Source organism: Toxorhynchites rutilus, chromosome 3 (genome assembly GCF_029784135.1).
Source record: "Toxorhynchites rutilus septentrionalis strain SRP chromosome 3, ASM2978413v1, whole genome shotgun sequence".
NCBI classification, from domain to species: Eukaryota; Metazoa; Arthropoda; class Insecta; order Diptera; family Culicidae; genus Toxorhynchites; species Toxorhynchites rutilus.
Window position 1 is genome coordinate 946,117 of NC_073746.1, and position 24,638 is coordinate 970,754.

The 24,638-nt window shown below is 38.2% G+C and overlaps 2 protein-coding genes across 5 annotated transcripts in view; both read left to right on the forward strand.

Annotated features, from left to right (window-relative positions):
- The first annotated feature begins 4,054 nt into the window (after positions 1 to 4,054).
- Positions 4,055 to 5,151, forward strand: LOC129776719 (uncharacterized). Of its 2 annotated transcripts, none has more exons than XM_055782523.1 (2): positions 4,055 to 4,193; positions 4,617 to 5,151. In XM_055782523.1, the coding sequence occupies exons 1-2, from the start codon at positions 4,142 to 4,144 to the stop codon at positions 4,913 to 4,915; spliced, it is 351 nt and encodes a 116-aa protein (XP_055638498.1). In that variant the 5' UTR covers positions 4,055 to 4,141; the 3' UTR covers positions 4,916 to 5,151. The 2 variants fall into 2 exon arrangements, 1 of the variants encoding a protein (XP_055638498.1); XR_008743152.1 differs by lacking the exon at positions 4,055 to 4,193 and adding an exon at positions 4,415 to 4,561.
- A 5,130-nt stretch (positions 5,152 to 10,281) lies between these two features.
- Positions 10,282 to 24,638, forward strand: part of LOC129772840 (rap1 GTPase-activating protein 1) — a 280,874-nt gene continuing 266,517 nt past the window's right edge. For 2 of the 3 annotated variants that reach the window (XM_055776342.1, XM_055776344.1), the window contains exon 1: positions 10,282 to 11,354. The gene's annotated coding sequence lies outside the window, so the exon portion shown is untranslated. The remainder of the gene's footprint in view (positions 11,355 to 24,638) is intronic. The other variant, XM_055776343.1, reaches the window with a different exon arrangement.

Consider the following 24,638-nt stretch of genomic DNA (forward strand, 5'->3'; position numbering starts at 1 on the left):
GACCATGGTGACAAATGAGGACCATGACAAAAAAGACAAAAGCGACGAACCAGCCAAAAGTGTTGAAAGTCACTATAATATAGAAAAAAAAATTAAGACCACTGCTCAAGCAAAAAAGAAAGCTCTGAGAAAAAATAATCCAATCCAGTGTTTCAATCCATTTAAAAAATTAATGTTGAATTACCGTTCTGAATCATATTTCGGACAACATCATATGACATCTTTTCTCTAATATCTTGAAATGCTTAATGCACTGTTGGTATAACTCTACAATTGATATCACAATTGCTTCTTTAGAGTAATCCCTTTGTTTCACTATCACTTCATTTGAGAATTACATTCGAATTATTACATCTCCATTCAAAATCCAAAATCCACTAATTATTGTTTGTGTTTGACGTTTCCTTAGCGTGAGCACGTAGAATTTATCCGTTCATAAATATTCTCCCGTGTTTCATCAGTTCTCATCATTGTTAACAGTTTACTGTGATTGCTTGATGAGTGTTTCGCAGTTGACTATAAAATATAATTAAGTGTAATGTAATTTCCGTCCAAAAAATTACAAAATAAAGTGTCCGAAATTTGAATTCAATCTGTCCGAAATTTGATTTAGTGTCCGAAGTTTGATTCTTATTCGCTTTATTTGAAAAGCATTTTATTCGATGATTTTTTTAAGTTTTCAATCAAATAGGTACCAAAGTAGAAAGCTTGAAAGCATATTGACTAATTTATTAAAAATATCAACCAAATAATACCTGTGCATTATTACACAGTTTAGATCTGTTTTCTGCATCATATGCCTTAAGCGTCCGAAATATGATTCAGAACGGTACCCAAGTAACATGGCCTCGAAAAAGATCCGGGACGAACCGAACTTGTCCGTGAGTTCTCAGACAGTTCAGCGGAAGCTGGTGGAGCAGGGGCTAGGCGGTAAAAACCCCCGGAAGGTACCGATGCTGACACCATAGCATCTGAAGTTCGCGAAAGACCATTTCGATTGGATCGGTCTGGAGAAGGAAAAACAGTGGCGAAATACACTGTGGTCGGATGAGTGGGGGTAAACTCTGATCGACTGAAAATACTTGAGTCCATCGCTCAATAGGATGCGCTTGCATGCCACAGTATACCACGAAGACGTTCAAGCATGGAGGATAGAACATTATGGTGTGGGAGTGCTCTCCTGGTACGGGGTTGGCCTCCTGTACTCGGTGGATAAGATCATGGATGAGTACCTCTACGCCCAAATCCTGAGGGATGTTATGCTGCCACACACCGAGTGGGAGATGGCCCTGAAATGGCGGTTCATGCAGGATAACGATCCGAAACACACCGCCAAGACCACCAAAAAAGTGGTTCCAGGATAACAAAGTCGACGTCATGGAGTGGCATGGCGCGAAACATTCAAAAAACTGAAATTCCTGTGTTTCATAACTATAGGACCAGATGGAAAAACTCTCACTTCTTCACAAAATTAACGTCAATTTCACATGAATTACAATATGTTTCGAATTCGTAGGTCATCTTTAGTTCTCAATCAGTTCAAATAACCCATTCGGGGTGGTTTTGACCAAGCTGCGCCATGTTGTAGTGTGTATCTCGTTCTACGCAGAGGATACTGCTCGTTTAAGCTCTTCAAATCACTCATACTGCTTGTAAGCTGTATCTACTATTTGTACGATCACTCCTCTTCTTCTTCTTCTTCTTCTTCAATGGCACTAACGTTCCTACAGGAACTTCGCCGTCTCAGCGTAGTATTACTTGCGTCATTTTTATTAGTACTTAGTTGAGATTTCTATGCCAAATAACACGCCTTGAATGCATTCTGAGTGGCAAGCTCTAGAATACGCGTGATCACAGTGCAAGTCGGAGGAAATTTCTTTGACGAAAAATTCCCCCGACCAGAACGGGAATCGAACCCAAACACCCGGCATGTTAGTTATGACGCTAATCACTCGGCCAAGGGAGCACCATCACTCCTCACAAGTGCTTGATAGGGTCTTGATCTGGTAAACAAGCTGACCAGTCCAGAATCTGAAGCCCTCATTTATCAAACCATGCCATGACTCTCCGGATTTTATGAATTGATGCCAAATTACCGTTCTAAATCATATTTCGGACGCTTAGGGCATATGATGCAGAAATCAGATCTTAACTTTATGCACAGGTATTATTTGGTTGATATTTTGAATAAATTAGTTCAATATGCTTTTAAGCTTTCTACTTTGGTACCTATTTGAATGAAAACATAAAAAAATCATCGAATAAAATGCTTTTCAAATCAAGCGATTGTGATATTAATTTTATAGTTAATGCACTATTAAGCATTTCAAGATATTAGAACAAAGTGTCCGAAATATGATGTTGTCCGAAATATGATTCAGAACGGTACCCAATTATCACATTGTTTATGATGTAAGAACAGTAGTAAATGATTTTGAAGTACTTCTTTGCACTTCTGACTGTTCATTCGTGTTGATTGTAAGCTATCTAAATCAGGACTTTTTAAGAAAGTTCTCCCCAAACCATAAAAATATCATTTCCTGAGCTGCGGATCCAAAAACCAATGTGGAGGCTAGTACCATGGGTTTCACTATTTCAGGAGAACTTCTCTGATAAAAAGAAATCCAACTTGAATAGAATTTCTTCATACTGGAAGGACTTACGGATCGTGTCATGTATTTTTCAACTCGTAACTTTGCAGGCGGGAGTTTGATGGTTTGAGGAAAATATTTTCAAAACGGTCTGGTTCAGATAGCTTTTCATCAACACCAATGTACAGTCAGAAGTGCAATGAAGTACTTCAGAATCATTTAATTCTTAAACAGAGCAGTACCCTCTGCGTAGAACGAGATACACACTACAGCATGGCGCAACTTGGTCAAAACCACCCCGAATGGGTTATTTGAACTGATTGAGAACTAAAGATGACCTACGAATTCGAAACATATTGTAATTCATGTGAAATTGACGTTGATTTTGTAAAGGAGTGAAAGTTTTTCCATTTGGTTCTATTGTTATGAAACACTGGAATTTTCGTTTTTTGAATGTTTCGTGCCTGAACACTACAATAGTGTTCAAATGGTCAGTCTATCAAATGAAGATAGGTGTTATATCCAACACTATATACTTCAATTTAACCGTCTTCTTACATATCTCTGGAAACTTAGAAAAAATATGTGGTTCTATAGTTGTGAAACGCAGTGTATGTTCTGACCGGGGATGACTTTGCAAGGATGAGTGGTTTCAAACGCACCTTTCCAATCAATGTTGAACATTTTTCTGTTTGGACGCCAGAATTTATGATTGCAGCATGTAAACAGTTTTCCACGTTTTGGGGTACCAAGAAAGTTCGATTTCTCCAGTAGAAAGATGTTCAACGTTGCTATAGACTGGGATTTCGGGTTACCTTTTTTCCTGGCAACAATCATGCAGTAATATTGAAACGGTCCATTGCCATTTGAAACCTTTCTCATAGGGTGCAATCGTTTAGAAACAGATGACTCAGAGACTTCTGACTCGTTTCCAGGTTCTTCTAGCATCCGAACTGAGTTTCTACTTTTCAGTCGTCTATACCACATTTTGTATGCAATGTCGCACTCTAGACGTATTATTCTGCTTCGGAAGCTATACTAAGTCAAATAATGTTGAGAAGGAAATTCCTCCAGAAATGTTGGTACCATTTATAAAAAAGAAACAAAGGTTATTTTGTTTTATCAAATAGAACCCGATGGTTAAAAAAATAGTTAAAATAATTATTGAATACAAAATTAACCAGCAGACAAAATGAGATAAGTTGCATGAAGGAAAACCAATAAAAACAGTAAAACCAAAACATAACACATCAAGCAAACTCTCCCTCGACCTTCAATCAGCTGGATTTTATTTATGGAATCAATGAATGGGAACCTATTTGCCCGCATTTTCCAAGAGAGCGAAGCCAGGTCTGTTCAGTGTCCGTAGTGTGGCAAAAACACAAACAAGGAACAGCCGCGGGAGCTGGCCGCATGCGCACAACATCCGAACACATTCCACCTGTTTTCTGTGGGGAGCGCCACTACCGATCTGCCTCCAGAGAAACACGAAAACCAAACCTTGACCTCTCCATGTCGTCTTCGTTGTCGTTGTCGTCGTCGAATCGCTAATGATTCGGTCCGCTCGATACCATCGGGAACGGAAGGGAAAGATTTTCTCCAGTGAGTCGTTCAGTAAGGTTCTATAATTCGCGGTGGAGAACTGTAACACCGAAAAACGGAAAATCACTTGCTCTTGTGATCTGCCAAAACACATTAAAATTAAAGTTTTTTTAAATAACCCAAACATAAACATATCGCACATAAGCAGGTGAAAGTGATCGCAGCGGATAATTGTCCTACTTCTATCTGGAGGTTATATAAGAGTTGAATAATCGGCAAGTGTCAGCAATCGAAATAATTCCATAAATGTGTTTGTTGAGTGATTTCTGGGTCGTGACGAAACGTGCTTATTCAAGCTTCAATTCAATTCGAACACATACAATATTTCGTAAAAATATGTTCATCAGTTCCGAAGATAACACATCATAGTTCGAATAATAGCATTCTGTTAAATTTTGTTTTTAATTCATTATATAATCGTAGAATCGGTCCCTCGGGAGCAGCTGAACTCAGAGCAAGAGAAATCAGAGAACCAAACAGAGAGCGAGCGCGGACGTTGCAGCTGGAGCATGACTTCCCCAAAAATAACAGCAGACAAGTCAGCATCGAACGCCTCGGTGTCGAAGCAGGACTCAGCCGAAGGCAGCAACGGTAATGCACCGGGAACTAGCACCATTAGTGTTCCGGTCGTCGAGAGTATACGAGAAGCGGTTCCAAATGGATTTTTCAGCTGGTTGAAGGTCTTCCGCTTCGCAAATCTGATGATCAAACAAGGATGCTAAGCTAGAAATCCACTCTTCCGGCGAAATGTCGAATATTTCTATTTATGAGTAGAAAAGCATTGTTGGAAGATTAGCACCCAAATTCGCTAGGGCTATGTCTCCGTTTTAACCATAAGTAGCCATTATGAATTTGATTCTTTGAAAGATAAACACCACAAAGTTTATAAAACATGTTTGCTGGATTTACAAATTCTATCGTCAATAAATTTTACGGGCAATAAGTAAACAGTTGCAAATTGTTGTTCTTCACGTCTTCGAAACGCATCACTTCCCCTCTCGGTAATAGCGCAATCAATTGAAATCACTTCAAAATTTATGACACATTTATGATTTATTTACGACCATCTCTTTCACAATCGTTCACATTTTTTTGTTGCTTCTTCTACAGCTTCATTTTCTGCCTGCCTCATTGCGATCACAATGCGACAGATGTTTATCCGCGCATACACAACATCAGACACAATCATAATTCAGAAGTGAAGATGGCACTAGATATGTTATAGATGGATGACCAAATCATTTCATGATGAAGCGCCACGCGTAGATGTGATTTGATTAGGGGGAAGGGTTTGCGTTGTGATGGTGTGAGGGAAATATTTTGATGCTAAAGGGTGTGTCACATCAAATTGCATCACGGAAAAAACGCTGTAGAAATTTAATTTTTAGGAATTATATCTTCAGCTTTCGCTCATAATCAGATAAGAGTGTATAGACCACGTTGGCCTTGCTTCACTGTCAATTTTTCGTAAATTTGGAAAAATGGCGCCCGCTTCGTGATGACCGGCACGGTAAACGGGCAGGTTTACCTTAAGGAGTGCCTACAGAAGCGCTTACTACCCCTATTGAAGCAGCACGAGGGCCCGACCATCTTCTGGACGGATCTCGCTTCGTGCCACTATCCAAAGGACGTGTTGGAGTGGTACTAAGCCAACGGGGTCACCTTCGTGCCAAAGGAAATGAACCCGCCCAACGCGCCGGAGCTTCACCCAATAGAGAAATATTGGGCGATTATGAAGCAAGCCCTCCGGAAAAACCCAAAAGTTGTCAAAGCGGAGGCGGACTTCAAGAGAAAATGGATTTCTGTTAAAAAAAACTACAACCTGACGTTGTACAGAACCTTATGGACGGGGTAAAGAGGAAGGTGCGAGCATAGGGGCTTGGGCTCGAAGTATGAATAAAAAGAAAATGCCAAAAGTTGTTTAATAGTTTTTATTTTACTGTCTAAAATTTTCAAAAGGATCGGTCTACTGGGCGAATTTCTACAGCGTTTTTTCCGTGATGCAATTTGATGTGACACACCCTTTAGTGTTAATTTGGTACACTGGAAGGTGTATTTTATACGTATGAATCGAAAAATCGCTGTTGATGAATGTTTTTACAAATTCCATTGAGTATTTTGACCTTTCTCTACTCCTATACAACTTTTATAAATGATAATTTCAGCTTCTTGCTTCAAAACTTAAAATGTTCATTAATACCAGTTGTAATTAACTGTAACGTTTGCATTAAAAAATGGATTTCTTTCGGATGGTGATATAAAAAACTAAGACAGATAATTGAATTTGATAAATTTCCCATGGAAGGTAATTGTATTAGCTTACTTGCAAAAAATTCTACGCCCTTGCAAGCGGTCTTCCGGCAGGTAACCGGAACATTCGCCATGGCGGGCGATAACATGCGTGTAGGCATGTTTTTGAGTTCTTTCTTCAGTATGCTATCACTCACTGCGCCAACATATCTGTTTTGATGTTATTGGTTTTACGATCAAATATTTTATAGCTCTATTATTGTGGTGAATTATGATAATCGTCAATTAATGACGTAGTTGCTCCAATATTTTCGTACATGTCGTACTATACAAGCCGCATTGACTTGTAGCATGTAGCAAACCGAATAGATGGAATTCCATCTTTGCGCTTCAGTTTGCCCAGAAATTCTCGATGGGACGAAGCTGGGGGATTCTGGCGAGTTCGTCGACTTGGGTACCACATACCACATTCAGCCGCTCTATCTCCTCTAACGATCGTTTGTAGTAGTGGACCGACGCCAAATCCAGCCAGAATATCGCGGCTTCGCCCTTATGATGTTTCTTGATGAACGACGCTATTCTAAACCTTCTAAACCTTCAAATTCAATTTACAAAAAGGCCAGCAATCAGGATGTTTTTGTAAGATTGCTTATGACATCCAATCCTCTGATAAGCAGCTTGCGAAAACGAAAATCGAAAAAGTTTCAATTGCTATCACCTACTGCAATAAAACTGCCGCAAAATAAATCGAATTTGAGCTGTGATAGTGAGAAAAAATCAGAAATTGATTTATAAATTAATATGATACAAATAAACATCAATAGTAGATAAAGTATGAAGAAAACAGAGTAAAATATTGAGTAAATTGCGCTGTAAAATTGGTACAAAAAGTGATGTTCCTGAGAGTTCCGAGTTCGAAAAGTAGTTTGCCGTATACTGCAAACTCTCACGGACAAAATGGCGTTAAGTATTGATGCTCATATGTGCACATTTTTGAATAAATGAATAAAAGTGACATATTTTTGCTTTGTAACCACTGTACATCGCAATGGGGTCATTTAACACTAATAGTGTCTTCAGCAAAGTTATGTATTTTGATATTATCTAAAACTTTGTGGAACATGTTGAGTTGATATAATGTAATTTAGGTATAACTGAGGTTAAAAAACTAGTTTTGAGATAGTCTCCACAGAGAAACAGTTATGTCTCTGAAGGACTGATAGATAAATATTATGTATCTTCAGTAAAGTTTCATGAAATTTATAGCTCTACAAGTTTGTTGAAGACATCACTCAACTATCTAGTAAGTATAAAATGTTAGTTTTTTTTTATTTTCTCTGTAACTTAATAATAATTAAGATGAAACCGTAAAATTATCCGAATCAATATTCTGAACAACTTTTCTGAAGACACCAAAACTCTAAAATGCAAGGTAAGACGAGAAAATATTTTTGACCGTCTTTTTTCAGAACGGCCCCACTGTGAGACGGTCCAAATCACCCCGAATCAAATTTTAATGTCCGAAAATCATCCCTTTTATTTTATGATATATTTGGTAATTTGAAGCTTGATATAATTATTAAACATTATTGATTAAGAGAAAACAAGTGTAGCTCAGTATACAATGTGATTTTTTTATTTAGACCGTATTGGTTTGGAAATATTAGGCGATTTTCTAAGGGCGTCCAAATACTCCCCATTTTCCCTAATACCTACGTTGAGAAGGCAAAAGTTCCACTGGGAACGTTAGTGCCATCCAAGAAGGAGCTAGAAATAGATATATGGTTTAAATTTCAGTTTGTACGATTGTAGATCGAAAAAGATGACAAATAAATTAATATGTACATTTTAAGTTGGACCAAATTAAATTTTTTGTCCCGCCACTGCCTCTATCGCTAAACTGATCACACAAATGTCTACACAACTTCCCATTTTCATTATTTAACATAAAAAAAAGATAAATAAAACTCAGCATATAATAAACGGCGAACGGGGATTCTACAATCAAAATTGACTAGTAATAGTTTATTTCCAAAACTGAATTATTAAATGACTATGTACTATATGATATTTGACGTAGGATTACGTCAAATTATCATTAGGAGTTCAAATTGGTAAACTAAAAGTCAATCGCTGTTAGCGCATAAACCGGGCTAACTGCGGTTGGAATGGTTCTGGCTAAGCACACTGTGGAAGTTAAGAACACAAGAGGTTATAGTCCAAATTTTCTCTTTATTTCATTAATTACGCATCACTTGGTAAGTCACTTCCACGTTGATGGTAAGGAAAAAACTGGCAAAGATGGATGATCTGTTCTGCGTTCCCTTTGCATTTGTCAGAAAGTTGGTGGGGTTTTTGTCCTGTCGGCTTCGCTCGGCTCGATCGGGTGCTGTTGTACTGTGCCAAATTGTCATGTTTTATTCAGGGCCATGAGTTTGTAATAAGTTTTCTTAATTGGCAGTTTTTTACGCGATTTTTTTTGCGCGGTTTTTGTTTACGAGGTTTTTTTACGCGGATTTCCCAATTAACGCGTTATTTTACGCGGATTTTCCAATCAACGCGATATCCGCGGGTTTCACGAGCAGCGATTCGTGAATTTCTTTCTCTGTCTACTTAGCTCTGGGCGGTGCAACAGTGGTACTGCACGTGCATCGGCAGTAGAGTGTACAAATCACAAGGTAATCTTCTAGCAACAGCAGATGACCTCATTCGTGAGGAAAACTGAACTATAGCTACCAGCAACCAACGAGATTGCAGGAAAAAACTACGGGATTTCGGGCAAGAAACTTTTTACTTCCGTTCTACGTAAAGATAGTCCCATTTGATATCTATCATTAGGTGACATGTTTTTACGCGGATTTTCCAATTAACGCGTTTTTTTTACGAGGTACGTATCTCTCGCGTAAAAAAACCTGAGTGTATAATCAAACGCTCACTCCTGGCGATACAAATAATTTGTGTGTACTGTTGTATCCGAGCTATAAAGTATAGAAGAACTTTTCACAGACAGGTTGAAATCAGTAGTGGTATCAAACTATAAATATTGCGAAAATAATTTGATCATGGCAAGGATAGAAAATTTTGTCATCACCATCAGACAGCACGGTACGTTATTGAATAATGTTGTTACGTTGTTTCGTTCGCGCTTCATCTAGGTCAATTGGGGGTTTGCATCACCCAGGTATGACCGTATCCCACTAGCCGTGTGTTTGCTAATTAATGGATTCATAATCGATCACCCCGTTGACGGGTGCTCGCAAATTTTACACAAAACCCATTTCAATCTGCAATAATTACCGCAGTCCTTCGCACTGCACAACTTTTCCTTTCTGTGTGAAGACAACCCTCGCGTGGTTCGAAGAGAAAATACGTTTCCCTCTTCATTGCAGACTGGCATAACTCAGTCATACCTTGGCGTGCCTTCTGCCTTTGATTGAGGAAGTGTGGGAAGGGTGCGAAAATAGTGTCCAGCAGTGGCGCTTGTCTTGTTTGTTTTTTTTTCTCTTATTCTCTCTCTCTCTAGCGACCACCCACCACCACTACATCCGCATTGCTTTCGAGCCCAGCTATGATAAGAATGTAAACAAAAACACTATCGGAATTCGGTTACTCTCAGCTGTGCTGCAGTCTCTCCCATATAACCAAATCAAAATCATACGGTGCGCGGATCCACGCCAAAGAGTTTGAGTGCCTCTCGCTCCTGCTGAGTTCCGAGAGCACAGAGACAAAAGCCGGATGGTCGGCCGCCGATCGCGTGCACGCTTCGGCGGGGCCTCACAGAAAATCAGTGCCCCGCATTGGAAAGCAAAGACGACGAACGCAAGTGAGAAAACGAAAACACCACCATCGGCCCCGGCTCCGCTTGTGAATGCACACGACGACGACGGGGATAACAAGTGCCTCAGACACGAACGGTTAGTGTCCAAACAACAGTATAACGGATCGGTTGAGCTACGCAGGAAACGGTTGCTGTGCATACGCGCGGTGTCATCTTCTAGTATCCTGCTTCCCGATCCCTGGCTAACCGGGGGGCACAGTGCCTGGCCGCCACGGTTACGGATCGATAAAGGAGATTACCGAAGAGCGAGTGGATGCAACAGGCAGCACCATTCGATCCAACAGGTCGCCGTTGAGGTCAGTCCCACTCGGCGAACACAAGGAGTGCGGTTATGTTTTTTTTTCATTGTGGAGCAGCGCGCGAAATTAAGGAATAATCCTCTGGGTGGCGAACGAACGGAATTTGCACGTCCGGAACTCCACCGGAGAGACACCAGACTATCGCCAGAGTGACAAGTGCTAGTTGGAGCTGCTCCTGAATCTCGTTTGTCGTGATATGGCGTCTGGGATGAAAAGGCGCTTTTGTTGTGAACGCAGCATTCGTTGACCTACTGCGATTTTAAGCGTGCGCTCAGTGAAATAATTGTGATAAAACGGAATGCGAGTGGTTTGCAGTTTATTAAATCTGTTCAGATGAATTATTGAAGAATTATTAATTTTGTGTGCACAAAGCTCGAATAAAAGAAGCAGCTTGTTGACAACAGGTAATAAATGCGGATTCCAGTTGAAGTGTTTTTTTTTTTGTTTTACTGAACTGACGTCGCGATTGGAGATCGGAAAGAGCAATTCGATTGGCTTGTATGGCTTTGTGTGCTAATTACTTATGCATACAGCGTAAATAAATAGTGACGAACAGTGTGCGGATTGAGAAAACAAAGCGCTGAGTGAAAAATTGATGAGGGGCGATTTTCGCTCGCAATAAGGGGCTACTTGGATTATCATTATCATTATTTTATTATGATCGGACGTCAAGACAACGAAAAGCTACTTATGGATTATGGTCGCTGTCGTTACTCGCTTTATTTGGCGATACTGATGATGTTGGTCACTGGAATCTAAAGTACTGCTGTGAAGGTACGTTCGACATTAAGTTCCTAGTTATCAAATTTTTCATTGAAATTAATGGAAATCTCTTTTACATGAAATATTTTATGATAATGCTCCCATAAATTCGAACAATTGTGGCATATTAAAAACTTAAAACATATTCAAAATGGAACGGTAAAGCGAATACAGTGGAGACCATTAAATTAATACAACAGTCTATTGGAATACCCGAAGGAAATTTCCGATCTTTTTCATAACAAATAAAATACAATTTTATTGTACATAGAATGAACGCATAAAGATGGAATGTTCCGTTTTGACTTACAGTAAAACCTGTTTTTGTGTGCTTGTTTATGTGCGATTTTTTCTAAACAAAATCTTTTATATTCCTTTTATATTCCGAACAGACTCAAGTTCGGAACACTCCATTTCAAAAATAGAATTTACTGAATTATGTTATAAATGATTGAATAATTGTTGGTTTAGTTAGTAGATGTAGTGGGCAAAAATATCGAGGAGAAATAAAAATCGATTTTCGTTCCGTTTTCTCAAAGATTTTGTGGAATAACTCATTTTTTTCCAACTAAAGGGTGTGTCACATCAAATTGCATCACGGAAAAAACGCTGTAGAAATTTAATTTTTAGGAATTATATCTTCAGCTTTCGCTTATAATCAGATAAGAGTGTATAGATCACGTTGGCCATGCTTCACTGTCAATTTTTCGTAAATTTGGAAAAATGTCGTCGAACGAAAAAGAGCGTCGTGAATTAATCCTGTGCACTCATTTTGAGAATCCGGAGTTGTCTCATCGGGACATCGGTAAGATGCTGGGAATCGTTCAATCCACGGTCAGCAGAGTACTAAAACGATACTTCGAGAACCTAACCATCGACCGGAAGGTGAAGAACGGCAAAAATGGATACTCCGTCAGTGGAAAAGATCACAAGCGCGTAGTTAAGCAGTTTAGACGTGATCCAAGCAGTTCGGTCCGGGATGTCGCCAATAAGCTGAATTTGTCAAGTTCATTCGTCCAGCGGACCAAGCAGCGGGAGGGCCTTCGTACATACAAGGTCCAGAAAGCTCCTAACCGCGATGAAAGGCAAAACATGGTGTGGAAGACGCGAGCGCGGAAGCTGTACACCGAAATGCTGACGAAGCCGCATTGCCTGGTAATGGACGACGAAACCTACGTCAAAGCGGACCTTCGTCAGCTGCCGGGCCTGTTGTTCTTCTCCGCAGAGGACAAATTCAGCGTTCCGGAGGAGATTCGCAAGCAGAAACTATCCAAGTTTGCCAAAAAGTACATGGTGTGCCAAGCGATCTGCTCGTGCGGAAAGCGGAGCGCCCCCTTCGTGATGACCGGCACGGTAAACGGGCAGGTTTACCTTAAGGAGTGCCTACAGAAGCGCTTACTACCACTATTGAAGCAGCACGAGGGCCCGACCATCTTCTGGCCGGATCTCGCTTCGTGCCACTATTCAAAGGACGTGTTGGAGTGGTACGAAGCCAACGGGGTCACCTTCGTGCCAAAGGAAATGAACCCGCCCAACGCGCCGGAGCTTCGCCCAATAGAGAAATATTGGGCGATTATGAAGCAGACCCTCCGGAAGAACCCAAAAGTTGTCAAATCGGAGGCGGACTTCAAGAGAAAATGGATTTCTGTTCAAAAAAACTACAACCTGACGTTGTACAGAACCTTATGGACGGGGTAAAGAGGAAGGTGCGAGCATACGGGCTTGGGCTCGAAGTATGAATAAAAAGAAAATGCCAAAATTTGTTTAATAGTTTTTATTTTACTGTCTAAAATTTTCAAAAGGATGGGTCTACTAGGCGAATTTCTACAACGTTTTTTCCGTGATGCAATTTGATGTGACACACCCTTTAATTCAATAGTAAACCCAATTTGCCTGAACAACCAGCTTTCATTTGATTCCTAGAACCTATAACCTTTCAATACCGAGATATTTTTGTACGAATGAAAAATTTCCCCTTTGTGTTAGATGATTAATTGTTCAATAAATAATGATTGCATCGCGAATCGAAAGGCAGGTTTTTGGCACTTTTTTGAAATCGATGCAAAAAAATTGAGTACCTTTTTTATCGCCAATGTAACAAATAATCCTTGTTCCATATTTATTGGAGTTTCAAAACTACATTTTGATTTTTGCGATTTGTGAAGCGATAATTATTTATTGAACATTTAATCATCAAAGACGTAGGGTAAACTTGTTATTCGAGCAAAATTATCTCTGTATTGAATGATTATATGTTATAGGAACGTTATAGGAATCAAATGAAAACTGGTTGATAAGGCTAATGGTATTTACTATTGGATTTATTTATTTATTGTCGTCAATCAAAATTGTAGACCGATACATTCTTAATACTACTTAAAACTACTTACTTAAAACTAAAAAAAAATCTAAAGAGTGCTGGCTACATATGGTTGGTTACATATAAAAAAAAATATTTTTTTTTATTTATTTATTTATTTCGTCAAACAAGCGTAGACAAAATATGCTGCCCAAATATTACAGTGAAATTTAACTATATCTTATTCTATTCAGATAGTCTTTGAGCATTGACCTTGGCATGGTTACATCAATTATTTCACTGTGTTTGTTGCAGAGGCTCATCATACGATTAATAGGACTATATTTGGCATAATTCGTTCTTCGGTAATCTATGTAGAAAATGTTAGGGTTTCTCAGGTGTCTAATCGGTGCGTAAAAATTTAGGTTTCCTAATATTTCTTCTGAGTCCACTCGTTGTGTAAGGGTATATCAACACGATCGAAGGCCTTACTAAAGTCAGTGTATAGAGCTTGAACTTGATTGCCATTATCCATTGCATTCAAAGTGAATGTGACAAATTCCAGCAAATTTGTTGTCGTTGATCGTCCTTTGAAAAAACCGTGTTGCTAATTCGTAATTCGTGTCTTTAGTTGTTGAAAAAGTTTTTGGTTTATTATGGCTTCAAACAGTTTTGGAATGCAAGAAATAATTGCTACTCCACGATAATTTCTTACATGGGATCTATTACCGGATTTGAATATTGGTAGAGAGAAGAGAGTTTTTCCATATTTTTGGAAACCTTTCTGATTCCAATGACTTATTGAAAAGCCATAAAAGTGGATGAGTTAATTCAGCTGCCAAATTTTTATAAAAACCGGTGGAATTCCGTCAGGAACTGGCCCTTCCGAGATATCAAGTTTATTTAATGCGTCAAAAATTTCAATTTAAGTTAGTTTTCTGACTCCAACATCACATGGGAATTCTGGAAGAAATGCAAAGAAGTCACGATCTCGGTCCTCCTCAGCTGTTACAATATAAACTTCTTGAAAAAATTTTGCAAAGACGTTGCAATTTTTTCTGGGTCATGCGTGATGGAAAACCATTGCTTTTTAATTTTGTTTTTATGTGATTAAAGAAACTTTTCGGGGTAGACCTCATGTCCGACTCTGTTTTTAAGTTGTAATCTTCAAAAGCGCTTTTAATAGTTGAGTTGAGCTGTTCGCAAATGTTCAGATATTTTCCGAGATTAGCGTCAGTTTTGTATTTCTTATAAAATTTATGTAGCTTCTGTTTTTTATTTTTTAGATTCTTTATGTTTTGATTAAACCAAATCGGATATTTTGGGTTTATATTTCTCCTTTTTCGTTTTGTTGGTATCTCCTCCTCTATAATTTCATTGATCATCGAGTAAAAAGTCGTTACTGCTACTTCAATATTTCCACACTTCAAATAAATCCTGCCAACTGATATAGTTAAGCTTACACCTAATTGATTGGTAATTTGCTTTAGTGTAATCAGAGACTTCCTCGAATTCATAATCAAATGGTTTTTGGGTGTTATCTTTAAATATAGAATATTCGATATCTGTGTGGAAAGCTTCATTTTTCCAAAGCGGAGTTAATGATTCAGTCACACAAAAATCTTCGGTCATATTTGTCAACAAGAAATCCAAGAAGCATTTCTGTTGATTATGAACATTATTTATTTGATTCCAAGACCGGCTATTTTATCAAAAATAAATTGCAAAGTCTTATTATCACCAACAACTGGAAGCAAGATAAGTTCATTGTCAAAAACAGTGATAAAGTCCGCATTTCGTTGATTGAAATCTCCGAATATATTATATTAGTTAGCAACATATTGTCCATATAGTCCACAAATTAAAAAAAAAACAGAAAGAAACCAATTTTTTATTTCTTCCCGATATTTTTGTCCACTAACTCTCCACATGACAAGATAAAAATTTGTTCGTGAACTATTCCAAAACATGAGAGTTTAAGCTTTAAAATGATGTACATCTCTCCTTTATGCGTTCATCCTATGTAGGGGAACCGCGGGTAATACGGACAGTGGGAGTAATATGGACTGGTGGTTGATTTGTATATGTATTTTGAATTTCCGATTTCTCTTAATGAGAACACCTTCTACATGTTATTCTATAATATTCAAGCCACCCTATGGCAATGATTACTGATCAAAAGTGGGAAAGGGAAACAAAAACCGAAAATCATACATGATTCCGCGTGAGGATGTAATTTTAGCTGCTTCGATATTAAGCATTTTGAGTGGTTTAACCATTTGCGGTCGTATTAAATTTGAACATGGGTATCGTACTGGTCGTAATTATTTTTACTTGAAAAAGCAGTGATGTATTACTTTGTGAGATTATATGCAGTATATTCATAACTTGTGAGATTATGAAAGATGAACATGATTAATTTTTTTGGTTAACTTCAGATAAGTATTTACTAAACATGTGTTTCAATGTGTTACTTTTATATAAAGATTATGTGTAAACATTTTTCTTTGTGTGATATCTTTCGAAACAGTCCCCAAAATGCAGCCCTGGTTTTCGTATATATCACAAACATAATTAGTTTGGTGTCTTCCGCCTTTAATCTTTCTGTTTGAACATACAGAATAATGCTCTTTACATCTACAATTGCCGCAATGTATAAAATTTTGCATTAAACCTTTCCTCAAGCATGGGTAACAACTATGTTTATATTTCGGTTTGTTAGTTAACAGAGAAGCGGTATTAGGCATGTACGGAAAAGTAAATTCATTTTTGAGTGGAAAATTTCAAATTATTGAAATAATTGTACTGGTGGGGTAAAACGGACAGTTGCCAGTGGGAGTGAGATGAACTGTGAAGAGTCTGTTTAATCTATTTCTAAGGAGTGCCTTGCGTCTATAAATGGAAATCAAATCGTCAAATGTGGACTGTTTAGAAGCTGACTGGAACCAAAGCAATATAGTTGAGGGTATGTCCGTTTATACTGCTGAAATGCACGATATCACTTCTTGGTGGATTAATTGGATTTTTCAATCATTTAACTGATATTCGTGATGAGCTCACACCTTGGTTGAATAAAATTTCTCTCGCGATTGATAAACCTCTACGCTTCATATTTTACAAACCTGTTCAAATGTTGTACTTTTCGGTATGTTTTAATTTTAGTAAAAAACATAAAAAAGATCTTTTTTGTAAAATATTTGACCAATTAGGTTGAAAAACAGTATATTGAATTGCAAGAAACTGCATCAAAGTTTTGGGAAACATGAGTTTCCAAAGATATAATTGAAGTTTTTCTTAACATGTCCGATGTACTCCCACCTCCCCTACGAAAAAAAAAATTATTTGATTTGTAATGAAGAAAAATCGGCAATTACTTCTCGGGCAACCCAATTTTTTTTTCGGTTCCTCATCGAAGGTAAGGTTACCCATTGGTGATCGGAAACATTGAGCAATCGATCGAGCTAAATTTTCACTCTGGATTCATGAGTTCATATTATGAATTCATCTCCATGCAGATTGATGCTTCTTCGTATATTCCCAACCGTGTTTGTTTTCCTGACTACATCAATTCCTCTGTACATTTTGATCTGTTCATGAAGGAGAAAATCCATGAAATTTCATTCTAATTTGGGTGAAATCAAACTCAACGATATATAGACGACGAAGATCTGATCATCCGTTTTCCTGTGATGATATTTTACACGTACGTGGGAAAAACCTTCTTCTATATATAAAGATTCAGGTACAAAAATGTAATGGTTGTAATTAATTAAAGGCGACAATTCAAAAACTGGAATACTGTCAACGCTTCAAATGGTATATACTACCCATATGCTCCCGAAAACGTAATCCTCAAAACGTCTCGATGATTCTTTTGATTATTTTCAATCCTTAAAAAGGAAGTTTCAAAGCAAGTGGATTCTCACAAAAGAATGAGCGCATTTTTTAATTTTACATTCTCTGTGCTTTAGTAAGAAAAATATAAATAGTGTTATGTATTTATTGTAACGCCAACTAAGGCTAACTAATTCATAGGATATATGACAAAAATAGGTGAGATGGGAAAAATATTATTTTCATCATGCCGTAAATAGGGGGTCTCCGTAGCCACATTTGTTGCGCGTTCGCTTAGTAAGCGATCGATCGTGAGTTCAAAACTCAGGGCCCTCATTGACCATCTTTGTGTTGTTACAGAATAGCTACGTCCACGCAACAATCATCAGCGATGGAGATCGATCCACGGTCGAATACAGATCGATTCGTCCATACAACTGCTCTGCTCTGCAAGAAACATCGGGCTGCTGTTCTATAAATAACTCAACAATGATCAACAACTGTCTCCGCTGTCCGGTCTAACTGGATAATGGAAGAACAGATAGAAAACTCTTACGCCTAAATGGCTACTGTGTAAATGTGTACCATATGCAATGGTATAGTAGGGAATAGTCTAACGCCGAAAAATGACAACTGTGTAATGTGTTAATTATAGATATGATAAACATGTGACATGTACACGATTAAAATTCACAAAATATAATACACGAAAATAAAATTCTAAAATGCTAATGAGCCTAAAATAAACAAAAGGGATAAAAAAGCCGTAAATATTATTGGAATTATTTCTAACAATCTGTTTATTCTGTATGAGACCCAAAAAATCTGAAATCTGTATCTACAGATTCTTGGTTTCAAAAAGTCTAAAAAATCTGTAGAAATACAGATTATTCTGTAGATATGGTAACCCTGCTGGTGTGACCGATGTGCAGTATCACCCTGATGTCGTCTATAGACGACATTCGCACACAGGTCGTGGCGCGGATGTCGCCTATAGACTACGCTCGTAGCGAAAGGGTTAATTACCCCGAAATGTGGTGGTCTCGAAAATCAAAAATCATCAATTTTGCGTGAGAACTGAATGTCAATGATCAGTCATATCTACGTCACCTGTCATTATTCATTTTATTCATACGGAACTGATTTCATCGGACCACACAAACAGAACAGTGCCCAGCTCATAATTTTTCATCCACCACGCTGATACTGATTTACATTGTATCCGAATACGCTCCTACGAATTTAGAATGATAATTGTTCGATTTTTCTCTTTCGTTTCCAGATCTTTCAGATATTCACTCCCAACAAAAACCATACTTGTCTTCTTTTTGATCGGTTCTAAGTGGTGGTCTACACTATCTTGATTATTCACACCCATTTCAAATAATCTTAGCTGGATGTGACTGTCGTTTTGGGAGTGTTACTATTTGATCTTTTTCTATTTCATTCGTTAAACTACCCCCAACAACGCTTCATTAGGTAACTTCAATATGATTTGCGGCACGATTCACGCGGTTGAATCCCGTGCGTGTGCTGCGATGAAAACGATCAAACTTCAATTCAACGCTTGCTTGTGCGAGAGAGTGTTGGCACACCATCGGACGCAACCGATCAACCCGTTTCAATCAATTATAGGATGCTCCCCAGCATTCGTCGGTCGCCGCCATCATCGCCAACCGATAACCCAGTAATCCGGTAGCCATCCACCGTAAACTAAATTAAAACACTTCCGAGCGGAGAGCTTAGAGTTTATGTTTCAACTCGTTAAGTTGTTATCAGCACACACGTAATACGCTATCTCGTAGTCCAGGCCCAGGCGCCTTCTGCCGGCGCGTCCCACCAAACCCAACCCCATGGAAGTGAAAAGTTCTGAACGCAATCTTCCATTAGCTGCGAGATTCCGGGGAACTGACGTCCGCTTCGCATCATCCCGAGGCAACGCACGGTGAATAATAGATTATTTAGCAGTTTATTTTTGGCACCGGTTCGAGAGAGAGAGAGAGAGAGAGAGAGAGAGAGAGAGATAGAGGGCGGCAGGTCAGTCATGGTGAATTATTGAGAGTTGTTTATACATTTCACAGACGGCGTAGTTGTCAAAATATTTACGATTTCAGACGTTCTAAACGAACGACACACATAGGACTCGTACCCGAGGGTAGCAGTCAATGGTGAGGCTAGTCATTCAGTTTTATGCAACAAAAAAGGGCCAGTACATTCATTTCGACCTATTTTAATTTCGCAAATTCGTGGACTTTAAGCGTCCATGCGATCACGAGGATGCATTCCGCCATCAAATTTAAATTTTTAACGAACGTCTGTTTCCGAAGTCCAGTTGTGTATTTTCTATTATTTCATCTTCTATTTTTTTTTCTTATTCGTGTTATTTTGCTCTTCTTCTTCTTCTTAATCCTGTTCATCTTCATATTTTTCATATTTTTGTTTCTAATTGTTTATCGACGAAAAAGTCGCCAAGACTCAGTGGGAACTAAACATGAAGTAACGGTAACTACTTGGGCTTTGGGCAACCGGCTTCTATGAATGTCTAGATTTTTCGAAGCTTCTCAAGCTGCGAAACGTATCTCTCTGGGGCCTCCGTTAATGCACTTTCCACCGTAGAACTGCTTTTGCTCTCTGCACCATAAAACATTTTAAGCACTAAGCATATTTATATGGATGAAAGATTACTCCGTTCTGCAAGTCTCCGGTAGGTACCCTCCAATCCCAAAATTATATTTATCAAACGGTGTATAAATAATGTGAATCCACAAACTACAACCACGTTCTAGAACCTCACAAAGCAAGCTTAGTTCTGATCCTGCACTTTCGCGCAAAAGCAAAGCTGAAGAAAAATATGACCTAGGCTAGAAGAAAAGAGATTTCATTCTAGTCTCGCTTTAGTCAACAATTTTGTTCAGATGTAATGTTGGAACTAGTTTTCTAATTGAATTTCCTGTTATGAGATATTTGAAAAACAGATGAAACTTAAATGAAACCATTGGAAATAATAATAGTCTGTTTTTAAAGGCTTTTTTGACAAATTCATTCGCTATTTTCTTTTTTCTTCCATTGGCTAAATATTCCCACTGAATTTAGATCGGGAATGTGAATTGATCATTCCGGCAAATCAATTGTATGGGTATCAAACCATAATGTTGTAATTAAACTGGTGTGAATGCGATTTACGAAACGATTTGTTGAGACTTTCTAGTACTTTGCTCTAAATGGGTTTAATCAATTTTTCATCTCATATCATTTTCATAATATAATCTGATCTCACCTTACAAGATATAAACCCCAAACCAAACTGAGAATTGAGACAAAGTTTAGCAATGACCTTCGGTATGTACTAAGCTTAGCCATGTTTTTGGAGGTGGCGGACTATTACTCTCTAATTAGTCTAAATTTTTTGGCATCCTGGCCGATACCAGCGTTGAGAACATCGATAACGATTTTGATTTCGTGTGCTGAGCAATAATCGTACTTTAGATCTAGCTAAATATCACTCATCGTTCACGTTTTCGGTGTTATCTAGATGGAAGCTTTTACAGTCAACGTTTTTTTTCTTGGGGATTCTCCTATATACCTTCAATCGATTGAAAATGGGTGTCTTGAAGTGATAGTGTGAGTTTGGGAAAAGAGAAAAAAACGACCTGGAACCATACCAGGTGAATACGGTGATTGTTCAATGATATTTGTTGTGTTTCAGAATAGAAATTTATTTACAATTTGTTCACCTTCTGAGATGGCGTTTTATCTTCATGAAAACACAATTACCTTGATGTTTGGTACTTCGATTTAACTTGTTCGGTTTCGTTCGAGTTGGCTGGCGACATTCCGAGCCAATTTTAGTTCCAATTTTTTTTTTCTTAGAGCTTTGTAATATATGATAAGTCCTGGAAGTCCTACAAAATACCCGTCAACTGCTGAAACTTGTTTTTCATTTAATGAAGAACGCTCTTACGTACAATATTTTTGAGTGTTGAGAACTGATGAAAGTCGGAGGGACCCAGGATTAGCGGAAATTGTGGATGCGTTCGTTTTGTAATACGACCAATATCGCTCCTAGAACATCGCTGAAATGTTAAGATGTCAATGTGTTGGTGTTTTTTTAGTTTCGAATCTGAATAAAAAGGATTCGTCCACTTTGCAGTTCGTAGTGATAAACTCATGTCCCAAGGTATAGTTACGAGTTGACGCACAACTTCAGTTTTATTTTTTTGAAAACAGTTTTTGGATCCACCTTGTCAAGAGTTTTCTTAGGCTAATTCGTTGTTCAGAATATGTAACAGTCGTTCAGTAGGGACCGGTCAATAATCTATCACCCATTACCAAATCATGTATAGAATTGATAATGTCATCAGTAGAATCACTTTTTGGAGTCTAGAGCGAGGATTATTCAAAATTGTAAAATTGTTGTACATTGTAGTATTGAAAAAATACATTAAAATTACGTACTGGTTTGCGAAACAGAAATGATAAAAAAACACACTTTATGGTGCAAAAACCTACATTATCATTCATAATATTTCTTCTATACGTTCAATACACTTTCGTCAGCGTTAGCTAAAATGATTCTCTGGAAGGCTTACAAAATACCCACCAACTGTGGCAAGAAGTTCTTCATTTGGTGAAGATCGCTTTTATGTAGAATCTATATAATACTCACTCGAATTCGTTTTCGATCCATCTCGTCAATAGCTTCTTATTCATTGTTTCACGTTCAGTCAACCAACTTTTCGTACGTCTAGAGCAAAAATTATCTTCAAAACTTGAACAACCACGAGAAATTCTGAGCCCAGTTGAAAACCATGGTTGTTCAAAAAACAATTCATTCTAAAACACACTATGGCACACACATCGCTTGCAAACGAAGCCCGACCGGACATATCGAGTCGAAATTTTGTGTGCGTCCATCACTACTGGAAGCCTACAAATGTCTAACATTTAGACGAAAACTTTGGAAAAACGAGTTCTTCAGGTTTTTAAGGTGTCAGACCAAAGAAACCCTGGGTTTATATTAGATTTTTGTAAATCGGAAATTTTTTTGCCGAGCATATCAAAAGATCAGCATGGTATGCATTCAAGTTATTGATACAGTGGAAGCCCGATTATCCGCGGAATAGTCGGAAAAGCTTACCGCGAATAACGGAAATCGCGGATAACGCAATGAAGGACTAAAAATGAGGTACAAACACGAAAAAAAGATGTTTCAGCATGAAAACTATGTTTTATCCATACAGAAATTACTAAACTATCCATCCATAATGTCGTGTTCACCAGTGGCCAAATAATGTAAAAGCCATGACCCAAAAAAAATCCACTCGTGGATAATCGGGGTTCTACTGTATATATTTTCACAAATTCCTGAAGTCACATGCCTGAATCATGCAAGGCTCGACACCTCAAAAACCATCAAGATAAAAATTATCAAACGTATTACCTGAAAGTAAACATTGGGCGCAATTTACATTTTTTTCTAAAGTTGAGTTCATCATTCGGTATGAAAAGATCCAAGATCGGTCAAGTGGCTCAAAATGTTTGTTTCAAAGCGTGGTCTAAATACATAAAGTGGAAAGAAAATAAATATTTCAAAAACGAGAAAATATAAGAGATGGACAGGACACGACTACCGTGTCGACGTAGAACTACGGAATTATTTGATTCAATTTGCTTGCCGGTTTTTATTTTAGAATACATCAAACTTTAGAAATAACACTACAGTAGAATGCTTCGGCGATCCTGAAAAGGGCCGATGGTTTACGTGAATTTGTACAAGCGGCGCAAGATGGTTGATTAATGATTCATTCTTGTTCTCGCAAGAACAATACACAAGCCATACGTCGGAAGTTGGAGCTCGTACTTATTGCCAAAACACGAGCTCTAATGAGTATACATCTCGACATAAGAAGCTGATACATACAGCGGCAACAGTCGTTTTTATATTTTTTCCACCACCATTCGTATGTGTGATTCAACCGTTCACAAACACTCCACCTGACGGTATGAACCCCAACGCGTTGCACCTTTTTATCGAGCCTCTAACACAGATTCGAAAACAAAAACTTAAAGAAAGATTAAAATTGCACTGCGATGTGAGATTTTCTCGCATCGACCTTCCGAAACGATTTTGCTCTCATACTTCGGGTCGGGCAAATCCTCTGTGTGTCTCTATTGGATGCTCGTTGACTAAAGCGAGACTACAATGGAATTGGGAATGAAATCTTTTTCCTTCTCGCCTAGGTAATAGTTTTCTTCAGCCTTTTTCTGCGCGAAAGTGCAGGATCTGCACTGAGGATGCTCTGTGCATATTCTGAGAATGAATTATGAGGCAAACAGTTTTGCAAGTCTAATCAGCATTCAGAAACTGACTACAGTATTTATTTTGTGGCTTCGTTTACTTTCTTCTCTCGAATAGCATGATGCATGATGGGTTTTTTTCTCTGTTCAGGTTTCACACCTGAACCACCGCGTCCATTGTTTTAAACTATTGTGGTATGTCTCATTTTTTTTCTACTACGCTTCAAGTATATCCCTACTGCTTATCCCTTCCCGTTCTTCCCGCAATGGGCTGTTCTGATACCAATTTTTGACCTATCAGCATAGAACATGATTGAACCATTATGAACACTGGGGGTTGGTTAGTTGTTCGGCACAGTTTGAGGTACACAAATTGGACCAATCAGAAGGTGGGATTTTCGTTTAGCAAATGTATGATATATCAATTATTCAATAATTCATTAAAAAAAAATAAATATAATTTTCTTTGTTGTGATAAATGCGTACAAATATTTTCTATCGATTGATGCAAATATCTCTTCTTCTTCTTCTTAAATGGCACTAACGTTCCTAGAGGAACTTCGCCGTCTCAACGTAGTATTACTTGCGTCATTTTTATTAGTACGTAGTTGAGATAACAACACGCCTTGAATGCATTATGAGTGGCAAGCTCTAGAATACGCGTGACCACAGTGTCGGAGGAAATTTCTTTGACGAAATATTCCCTCGACCAGAACGGCAATCGAGGTACTTCACTGATGGTTCCTCTATGAATGAGTTTACAGGATTTGGAGTGTTCAACGAATTTTTTAGCACCTCCCACAGTCTTCAGAATCCTTGCTCAGTGTATATTGCTGAATTGGCAGCAATACACTGGACGCTGGACA

Coding starts and splice junctions, on each gene's coding strand:
- LOC129776719 (XM_055782523.1), top strand. CDS start 4,142: ATGATTCGGTCCGCTCGATACCATCGGGAACGGAAGGGAAAGATTTTC. Junction 4,194..4,616: donor GAAGGGAAAGATTTTCTCCA/GTGAGTCGTTCA, acceptor ATATAATCGTAG/AATCGGTCCCTCGGGAGCAG.